Source organism: Cicer arietinum, chromosome 4 (assembly GCF_000331145.2).
Source record: "Cicer arietinum cultivar CDC Frontier isolate Library 1 chromosome 4, Cicar.CDCFrontier_v2.0, whole genome shotgun sequence".
Lineage (NCBI taxonomy): Eukaryota > Viridiplantae > Streptophyta > Magnoliopsida > Fabales > Fabaceae > Cicer > Cicer arietinum.
The window spans coordinates 19,277,676-19,288,786 of NC_021163.2; the positions used below are offsets into that span (position 1 = coordinate 19,277,676).

General features: G+C 33.0%; 2 protein-coding genes across 2 annotated transcripts; both read left to right on the plus strand.

Annotated features, from left to right (window-relative positions):
* Positions 1 to 995: 995 nt before the first annotated feature.
* LOC101509607 (pentatricopeptide repeat-containing protein At2g37310) lies at positions 996 to 4,137 on the plus strand. The gene has a single exon (XM_004497381.4). The coding sequence runs from the start codon at positions 1,149 to 1,151 to the stop codon at positions 3,153 to 3,155; it is 2,007 nt and encodes a 668-aa protein (XP_004497438.1). The 5' UTR covers positions 996 to 1,148; the 3' UTR covers positions 3,156 to 4,137.
* Positions 4,138 to 5,706: 1,569 nt separating this feature from the next.
* Positions 5,707 to 7,407, plus strand: LOC101509295 (E3 ubiquitin-protein ligase SGR9, amyloplastic). The gene has a single exon (XM_004497380.3). The coding sequence runs from the start codon at positions 5,907 to 5,909 to the stop codon at positions 6,777 to 6,779; it is 873 nt and encodes a 290-aa protein (XP_004497437.1). The 5' UTR covers positions 5,707 to 5,906; the 3' UTR covers positions 6,780 to 7,407.
* The last annotated feature ends 3,704 nt before the right edge of the window (positions 7,408 to 11,111 follow it).

Below are 11,111 nucleotides of genomic sequence, written 5' to 3' on the forward strand. Positions count from 1 at the left end.
AACAATGAAAAGAGGAAGAAGAGAGACAACCACTCTAGGGTTTCATAACATACAATGAACCAAACTTCAGTTAATAGGGTTACAATATGTATATATATAAAAGAATAGAAATGTCTAAAATACCGTTACTACTAATATATAATAACATTATCTAACAGATGCTAATAAGGGAAAATAATGATGTCTTAGATATGTTCAAGAGGTTTAAGGTGATGGTGGAAAAATAGAGTGATAAAAAATTTATGGACTGATGGAGGATGAGAGTACACCTCTAAAGAGTTTGAAGCTTTTTTGTGTAGCTCATGGTATCATACATGAAGTCACAACTCCATACACAACTCAGCACAAGGGCAAGTTAGTAGTGGATTATTGTCCTACAAATGAGCAGGTAGCTGATATCTTCACCAAAGCAGTGAAGAGGGATTAGTTTGTGAAGCTGACAAGGGAACTTGATGTAGTAGCTTCCGATAGTTCGAATTAAGGAGGCACGTTGAAGTGTAATAATTCAAACTAGTATTGTAATATGGTTGAATTAGCCAATTTTGGTGTTAGTATTATGTTTCCATTAAAACAATTGAGTTAGTTTGTACTACCACTTAGTTAGATAATTAATTAACTTATCTATAAATAGAACACAATCAATTATAAATATAGAAAATTTGATATATATAAAATGAGAGGAGTTTTATAATGAGATGGTTAAATATTGATCACACAACTATAGATAAATGTTAAGATTAGAAGAAAAAATCATATAACTTTTTCAAATGATCATAACTTATCATAATCATTTATGATTGTATGATTAAAATTTAATTATCTCACTCTCTCGTTGTAAACCGCATCTCATTTATCTTTTTATATATATATATATATTGATTCTAACATCTTAATTTTCTCAATATCTTCGTCCCTATTCATTTTTCATAATAGTTCTTGAATATAAAACCGTGAGTGTTTAGTGTAATCTCCAACATTAAGAAATACCTTTTAAGGTCTATTTAAATAATATAATTATTAGTTTAAATTTTTACTAAATAAGGGACTTTAAGTGACGACAGGCTCATAGAATTGGAGGTTTACTAGAAAATCCCTACTCATGTGAGGTTGGAGTACAAACCTCGTGTTGAAACGCACGCAATGATGGAATGAGGATCGGAAATGCATTGGCGCTTAACGTTCAATTTCGAACACAATTCACCGCCAACAGAAACCTCCTTAAAACCCACGGCGGGGGCCTCGACATCTCCGCCTATGGCTCCACCATTCAACACTGCACCAACCACCGTCTCGTTCGTCAGGGCAAACAGCTTCACGCGCGCCTCTTCCTATTCTCCATCACACCCAATAATTTCCTCGCCTCAAAGCTCATCACCTTCTACGCACAATCCAATCTCACACGAGAAGCACGCAGCGTGTTCGACAAAATTCCCCACAAAAGCACCTTCTCCTTTAACGCTATGCTCATCGCCTACTCCTCCAAGAGCCTCTTCCATGACGCGCTTAACCTCTTCTCGTCGTTCGTTTCCTCCACCGACACAGGAGTATCTCCTGATAACTTCACCGTAACCTGCATTTTGAAGGCGCTCGCTTCTTCTTCTTCTTCTTCTTCGTGCTTCGAATCAGCAAAGGCAATTCACTGTTACGTTCTTCAACGTGGATTCAACTCAGACGTTTTCGCTCTCAACGCGTTGATCACATGTTATTGCAGGTGCGGTAGGATTGAAATGGCGAGGAAGGTGTTTGATAAAATGATGCAGAGAGATATTGTGACGTGGAACTCGATGATAGGTGGTTATTCTCAGAGTGGGTTCTACGAAGAATGCAAGAGATTATACTTGGAGATGTTAGGTGTGGAAGGCATTGTACCAAATGCTGTTACGATTGTTAGTGTGATGCAGGCGTGTGGACAAAGTAAGGATCTTATATTGGGAATCGAAGTTCATTGTTTCATGAAGGAGAAAGGGATTGAGATTGATGTGTCGCTTTGTAATGCTGTGATTGCTATGTATGCAAAATGTGGGTGTTTGGATTACGCTCGTAAGTTGTTTGATGAAATGAGTGAGAAGGATGAAGTTAGTTATGGGTCAATTATTTCTGGGTATATGGTTAATGGGTTTGTAGATAAGGCTTTGGATGTTTTAAAGGGAATGGAAAACCCTGGATTGAGTACATGGAATGCTGTGATTTCTGGTATGGTTCAGAATGACCAGTTTGAAGGAGTGTTTGATTTGGTTCGGGAAATGCAGGAGTTTGGTTTTAAATTGAAGCCAAATGCTGTTACACTTGCCAGCATTCTTCCTTTGTTTCCGTATTTTTCAAATCTTCGAGGGGGGAAAGAGGTGCATGGTTATGCAGTTAGAAGAAGTTATGACCAAAATATATATGTGGTGACTGCAGTTATTGATATGTATGCAAAGTTGGGGTTTATTCATGTGGCAAGGCGGGTTTTTGATCGATTGCAGAGTAGGAGTTTGATAATTTGGACTGCAATGATATCTGCTTATGCTGCTCATGGAGATGCTAGTTTGGCACTTGGGCTTTATGATCAAATGTTAGATAGAGGAATTCGGCCTGATCCAGTGACATTAACGTCTGTGTTGACAGCTTGTGCTCATTCTGGGCTGGTGCGTGAAGCTTGGGATGTTTTTAATGCTATGCCTTTGAAATGTGGCATTCGACCTGTGGTTGAGCACTATGCTTGCATGATTGGTGTTCTTAGTCGAGCTGGAAAGCTCTCGGAAGCGGCAAAATTGATTTCTGAGATGCCAATTGAGCCAACTGCTAAAGTTTGGGGTGCTCTGCTGCATGGAGCTTCTGTTTATGGCGACGTTGAAATGGGGAAGTTTGTTTGTGATCATTTGTTTGAGATTGAGCCTGAAAATACTGGAAGTTATATAATTATGGCAAATTTGTATTCGCGTGCTGGGAGATGGGAAGAAGCTCTTAAGATTAGGGAAAGGATGAAAGGAATTGGGTTGCAGAAGATCCGGGGAAGTAGTTGGATTGAAACGAGTGGAAGATTACAGAGCTTCATTGCCAAAGATATGTCAAATGAAATGTCCGATGAGATTTATGCATTGCTGGAAGGATTGCTTGGTTTAATGAGGGAAGAAGGGTATGTCTTGCAGGAAGAGTTGGATTATGAGATGTGATCATTTCCATTGAAGTAAATCTCCTGTCCTTTGTATACGGCCAGAACAGAGAAGGGCGCTCAACTTCTGAGGTGCAGAAATTAAGCAGCACCTGTCAAAGGTTTAAAGTCATGGTTGCGATATGCGGCCTATAGCTCTAAATTGTGGTTATGGTGCAAACCTTAATATTACGGAAAAATACAGGCAAATGTGGCTACAATGATCACAATTACGATTGCGATGTCGTTGTAGAGATCTCTGAAACTTTTATATTGCAGCTGCAACTGTGATTGCAGACCGCAATTTAGAACTACGATGCGGCCTCAACTGCGATGGTGTTGCAGTTTCAGAGCATAAAAATTGGACTGTTGGTTCAGTCAAGATTTATTATTGATAAATCAGTTAGTGTTGGTTCATGTTTGTCTCAACTTTGCACTTCAGCAGAAAAAAGTTGCACATGGTTAGCACTAATAACTTTTTGGACTATTGATTAATTTGATCTAATAGTAATAGACGGATCTACCAGTTTCATAGATGTGGTTAACCAGTTTCCCCGCATTTCAGGATGACTTTTTTTTCTTTCTTTTTTCCCCTTCAACTTTATGGTATAGAGATTGATGCAGTGTGATGAGATGGTGACTAATATTTTGTTAAAAGCTGGAACAAATAGGGACAATTTATGTTGAGAATGGCTCCACGTATAGGATATTTTTCTAGAAATCACCAAATTAGTGAGATGAGACGTGGGAATAAATTGTGCATTAATTTTGATACAGCCAGATGTAGTTGAAGAGTCAAAAAATGCTATCAGCTTGTGGTAAAATGAGTGTTACCAAAAGGTCTCCTAGCTTATAAGCTATAAACTAGTTTATTTGTCTTGCCAAACAAACCCTTGGTATTTTATTGGTGGGGTATCTATTGTGTCTATCTATTTCTTTTGAGAATATATCTATACACATATGTCATATTAAATTTATATACGGAGTTTCTATGTTCATTATTACATATTGATGTTTTTTTATTAGTAATAATTTTACATCTTTCTTTTTTACATCTATAATTTATTCCTGTCTCGATAACATTTTCTTGCTAGTAAAGCATCCGATATCTGTTGAGTATATTATCCTTTAATCATAACTTGGTTTGCCACCGAATGTCGTTCTTCCCCACAACAGGAATGACTAGTTGTCCTGATATTATAATGTTTTGGTCTAGAATGCCCATCATCTTATAGAAGTACATTTTCCTTTTCACACTCAACGCACGCCAATGAATGTATTTTGCAATAATGGTAAGAAAACATTAGATCTCATCTGGATGCATTATGAAATAGCATGTGTGCGTGTAAATAATAAAGGGTGAGAAAATCCATGATGAGTAGAATGCATGAAAATGTCTAATGGCATTATTGTTTTGGTTGGAGTATTTTATAAGCGACAAGAGCAACAAGCCACGGACATGGGCCATGGTTGGAAATGGAGTTTTCTCTTCTGCTTGTTTTTGTTGACATTAACTAAAACATCGTGCTTGAACTGGACATTAACATATGGACAATTAACTTCACTGTTCATCGTTTCATCTCCACAATTATCACACCATCTTTAGTTCTTCTACAAAAGCTTTCATAATTTCTATGGAAAAATGTTTTATAAAAAATAAAGTGTTAAATTGATGTTTGGAAATTTATGATATACATGTATCATTGTTAATTTTCCATTGCCCTCCTAGCAATCTACAATCTAATTTATTTTACTATTTTAATTACGTTTGGTTGAAATTATAAAAACTTATACTTTGTGAAGAAAACAAAATTTAGAGTTTTCTAGATCTTATTTAAAACAAATTTTTTTTACAACATAATATAATTGGTTTTAGAACTTATTTATAATCATGAAATTAGTTTTCAACACCTTTTCTCATTAAATACATTAATGTAAATCATTTATTAATTAGAAACTAATTAGAGTCTCTTATTTGTTTTAATTACATGTATTACTCGTGTGTTACACTAGTTTGTCTACATTTTATTTATATTAATTCCTATAAAACAAATTTACAGAAATTATATTCGGTAAATTATAAAATTACTTTAATATTTTTTCAAAAAATTTCAACAATAAAAGGAGTATTGATATATAATCTCAACATTTTCACAATTTATGTATTAAATAAAAAATAAATAGTCTTTTCTTATATTAAAAAAATTGAGTTGAATTATGACGGCTAATCAAATAGAATACCGAGATACATTAAAGAGGTTCTAATAGATATATTTAGATATAGCTCTTTATTAATTAAACTAACAACGAAAATAAATAATTTATATACATGTTTCTCAAAATATTTAAAAGAATTATATAAAGGTATATATTTTTTAAAAAAAGTACAGCTAGTTATTGAATATAGACTTATATTAAGAGACTCATTTTTTCTTTACCAAAATAATTTATCGGAAGTAGTATAAAAGGAAAGGTAGAGTTGAGTCAAAATAAAAATAAAAATAAAAATAGAAAAGGAAATATTAAAGTAAAAAAGTGAAGTAGTGCAAGTATCCAATATAAAATCTTCCTAAAATATGAGAAAATATCATAACCGACTTGATATTAACTTTGAGTAGAAAATAAAAGGAACAGGGATCAAGGACACATTGGATCATACAAAAAGGAAGTAGCAGAGTATATATGATGATGACACTAATGACCAACACACATGTAGTACATAAAAAAGCCTCTTTCATGATCACACAACACTCCCTCACACTTCAAAAGCAATATGGAAGAAACAACAGCAACCATCATGGCTTCACTTTCAACCCTCACTCCATCTCACCTCACACATCTCACTAACTCAATTCTCTCGTCAACTCGCCGCCACCACCGCCGTCTCACTTTCCTCCTCTCTTCCCCAACTCTCTTTTCACTAACCCTTCATCACCTCCACACTCTCTCTCTCCCCCAAAAGTCTCTCCTCATTTCCCGCCATCTTCTTTCCTCTCTCCACCTCCTCACTCGCCACATCCAATCAAACTACGCCACGTCACCTAAACCGCTTCCACCTCCAATCTCAACCTCTTTAACAGAGCGTGAACTCGACGCAGTTTTGCTCCTTCTCATGCTCTGCGAAACACATAAACATAACCCCGAAGCACTTAACGCACCGTTTTGTAATTGGAGGGTGAATTTAAGAAATGTTTTCTCCGTTACATTGTTGACGGTTTCTTCTTATTCTGCGCCGCCGCTTGGTGCTTGTTTGGGATCTGTTTTGATTCCGTTTGTTGAGATGGTGAGTCGGTGTTGGAGATTGGTGGGAGTTTTGGGTTGTGACGGTCGTGATGAAGGGGGGAAGGGAGTTAAGGAGGTGGCAGCTTCGGCGGCGACGGTGGTGGCTTTACCGGCGGTGGAGGTGAGTGTTGGTGGGAGAGAGTGTGTGATATGTAAAGATGAGATGCGAGTGGGGAGAGACGTGTGTGAGTTGCCATGTCAGCACTTGTTTCATTGGGTCTGTATTTTGCCCTGGCTTGGGAAAAGGAACACGTGTCCTTGCTGTAGGTTTCGGTTACCGTCAGATGATGTATTTGGGGAGATCCAACGGCTGTGGGAAGTCTTGGTTAAAATAGGCGAAAAAAATTATAGAATGCTGAATTAATTTAATAATATTCACTCTAACACTACCTTTTTAATATTGTTTTTTATTGGTCAAAATTTATGTAAATTTCACCATTTTTTAGAATGATTTCTATATAACCATTCATATAAAGTGTTGTGAGATACATAAATTTTAGTTAATAAGAGAATAATGTTGGAAAAGAATTTTAAAGTCCTTTTGTTTCATTGATGGATCCCTTAACATTAGTTAATTTCATTTTTAGTTTTCACCTCACAAACGAATCAAAGAAAGGTATATTTTTTTTATTTACTTGATAGGAGGTATTATAGGGAATTAGGGATACTATCTTTGAGGGTGAAAGGGATCAAAGTGGGGCCCATAGATCACAGTCAAAGCTTGTGATTTGTGTGATGAAGAGAAGATGGTGTGGCACTTGGTTGCCTTAATTTGGCTTGCTTATATGTTTTGTTTGGTTTTTGATGTTTTGGACCTCAGACAGGGATTGTTGTGGTAGAGGAAGGCTGAGGGAATGTTTGTGGCTGATTCAATGAATGGATGGATAAAGTATACAAATGTGAGGTTCTTATTATAATAAATAAATGTAATAATATATAATAGTATGGTGAATCGACTCAGATATATGATCAAATAGCTTTCAGTGTCACAATGTGTTCCTTAGTATTGGTAGATGATTTCTAATTAATTGCTAATTTGTTATTAGTTTCGCGAATTATGTCACTGATTTCATGTGCCCCCATGACAAGTTAATAAGTTCCACCGTAATCATGATTATCTATGGTAAAACCGTTTTGGACTATACTGCATAGTTGGGTTAACTTTAAGCCTAATTCTATTTTTAAATAAACAAAAAAAAATATTCCTAAGTCTACTTTTCCCACTTTGTTAGATTGTGAGTCTCTTGTAAAAGAAGTTTAACAACAAATCAATTATCATCGACATTGCACTTTTCACATATTTTGTTAAATTAATATCACTATTGTACTCCTTTTGGAAAAAGGTGTGAAGATAAAGTGAGATAAAGATGAGGAGAATAAGTTTAAGAAACAATGAGTTTTAAGGGTCCCTTTATAGTTTGCTTTCCCCTTGTTTCTTAATAATTCCCTTTTGTAATCATTTTGAATCTACATACACATTTTGGTAGTTTTTTTTTCTTCTTTTTTAATCCTATGGTAATTAGTTTATTTCTATTAAGATTTGAATTTAAATTATTCGGAATAATTTATCCTTAACTGAAATTTATTAATCCCTTAAGTTCAATTATTTGATTACACATTTTAGTAATTAATTTAGAATAAGTTGGTTTGTTAGTTGAGTTAGGGACTAGAGCGATAAGGTGGATGGTTTTATAACCATCTTCATTAAAATACTAACAATATTAACAATAACAATATTAACAATACCGATTATTAACATTGATTGTCGAAAGAAAACAATCATTTTGATCAATAAAGTGTGAGGCACTATCAATATGGATTTAGATCGTTTAAAGTGATAAGTTGATGAAGTGAGTGAATTAATGATTGATATTATAATCACCTATGAGTTATGCATATGCACAAAATAACAATCATTCATTTGAATATTGATAGTTGATATTACTCACTTTATTCTTGAATGTATTGAAATTGCAAATACATTTCTATTTTTTTTCCTAGTAATTTTATTGACAAAATTAATCTACAAAAATATGTGCTTGAGGATTAAACTAACTTACTAAAAAATATTTTATGACAAAATAATCAAAAATGACATTTTTAGATATTTTGGTATAGTTTTGATAGATTTAAGGAGTACTCTGACAACGTCCAACATATTCATGAATCAAAATAAGCATTCACTCGATTAATTTGTATGTATAATAGATTCAAACTATCCTTAACTTCTATTTAATTCTCACATTTAGATATCCTTAACTTCTATTTAATTCTCGCATTTAGATAATAGTGATGATTTGATCTAAATCAAACTGTTCAAATTGAAGTACAATATTTACATAACAAAATTTATATTTTTCTAAACCGATCATCTCGATTGGAAGACCGTAGGACTGCGTGAATGTAGAATTTATCTCATTGAAAGATTAGTTTCCTATTACTACTACCAACGGCCCAAAAAGTATATATAAATCGTATGATATTTTAGAAAAGGGAAATGCTTGTGTGTACAAATCAGTTTTTTGTTTCAATGGCACGAACGAGTTATCAACTTGTTTAAGGGTTGTTTCTTTCCTTTTTAATTTCATTTCTAGACATATATAGCAATATAAAATTTTATTATTCTAACTTTTTTTTGTCATTCTAAGTTGTATGGTATTTTTATTTTATTTATTTTAATTATGATTAAATATGAGGTCAATTTTATTACAGACTATGGTTTACTATGGACAATTTTTTAAAACTCCAATGACCATATACATGATATTTCTTAGAAGTAACATTGTTGGTGATCTATATTTTTATGATTAATATAATAACTTAAATAGTTTTATAAAATATAGAAAAAATAAATATATATTTCGTATTGAGTCGACGTCAATCAAGTTAATATTTTGTATATAAAGACGAGGAGGATCATAGATTATTATTTGTATCGTTCACCATCGTTAGAATTTTTAATAATTTTTAAGTGTTAGTCCACAGTGAATCAATTTTAAAAATGGCTCAGAGTACATCTCACCTTAAATATAATTTTGGACCCTATAAAATATTTTTCATCCTAAGTTTAGTTCGGTTTAAATTTTTCCTACACACTTATTTCATGTTTCTAAAATTAATCTATACTTTTTTTTTCAAGTTTAGTTTTCATTTGGTTTACTTCATGTTTTAATTAAGAAAATTCTAAAGTATTAAGCAGCTTGAAAATGAGGCAAATTAGTATGGCTAAAAGTTGGTCGTGTAATTCACACGAAAATATTATCATATCGTATAACAGTGTTCTTTAAAAAAAAAAAAATGTAAAATATTATGATGAAAAATAATAAAAAAATATCAAAAATCAAGTGTATCGTTTTTTAATTTGTTTAATTATTTCAACCCACTGTCTTAATACAGAGTTAATTTTTCTAATTTAATATTTTTGCCTCCCTAATTTGTTTGTGAAAAAGTCTATCTTATTATATAGCATTGCTACATCCAAAGTAATATTAGGGGTGGGAAAAGTTCTTCTCAAATAAAATATATTTTTTGAAAAAGCCCAATAGTCTATGTAATAAACATATGTGGCTTGAGTTCGTCAAAAACAAAACACGCAGTTTTTTTTTTCTTCTGCAATATCGGGCAAATTATAGTCTCCCCATACTTATACTTTTAATCAAACATTTTACACAAATTAGCTATTTATTAATTTTTTTAATAAAAAATAATTAACTCACTTCATCATCTTCAATTGTGTCTTAAAACATTTATAGTTTATTTAAAATGGGTGAGTTTTTTTATATTTTATTTTGAAAATAATTTCAAAATTAAATTTTGTTCGAGTAAAATGCAGATGAGTTGAATTTTTACTTAATTTTAAAATAGTTTTTCCTTAAAACTCAACTAAAAAAATAAGTTTTATAATTTTTGTTGTTTTAAAATTAACATGTCATCATCAACATTATCATCACTCCAATAATTATCGACCGCCACTTTCGACAACCATCTCTAACGATCATCACTATCATTGATCATCCATCTTTGACTACCGTCATCGACTCCAACCACCACCTCCAACTACGACCAACCACCTATCTCTAACAACTGCCACCTTGACCACCGTTTATCTCCGACCACTGCCACCACCACTGGTCACTCACATTCAACCACCATATCTCATACTGATCGCCCACCTCCGACCACTGCCACCACCGACCACCCACCTCTAACAACCGCCACCACCATCTCCAACACACGTCATCTCCACCAACCAACCAACCACCAACACCACCATCGTTCACCACTATAGTTATTGTTGATTACACTCCGACCACCACCTCCAACTATCACTTTCAACCACTATTATTAAAAATATTATAATTAAATAAATTATAAATAAATAATATTTGAATTAATTTTAAAAAATTAAAATTTAATATTTTTTATTTTTAATTATTTTGATGTGTCAACAACTTTATATACTCAGTGAATTCACAATAATACATGGTAAAAGAGTGATTCAATTCAAATAAAATAAAAATCGAAAACTCAACTAAGAATTGAAATTCAAAAATAAAAATTAAAAACTCAAAACTAAAATTCAAAATAGAAATTGGTTTAAGTTTTTGAAAGTTTTAGAAAAGAAAACCAAAAACCATCCCAAACGGAAGCTTAAGATATGAATTTTCTGGAACACGTTAGAAGAAACAACGCCTTA

Bases quoted from the DNA above. Each gene is read 5' to 3' on its own strand.
- LOC101509607 (XM_004497381.4), top strand. From the start codon at position 1,149: ATGAGGATCGGAAATGCATTGGCGCTTAACGTTCAATTTCGAACACAA.
- LOC101509295 (XM_004497380.3), top strand. From the start codon at position 5,907: ATGGAAGAAACAACAGCAACCATCATGGCTTCACTTTCAACCCTCACT.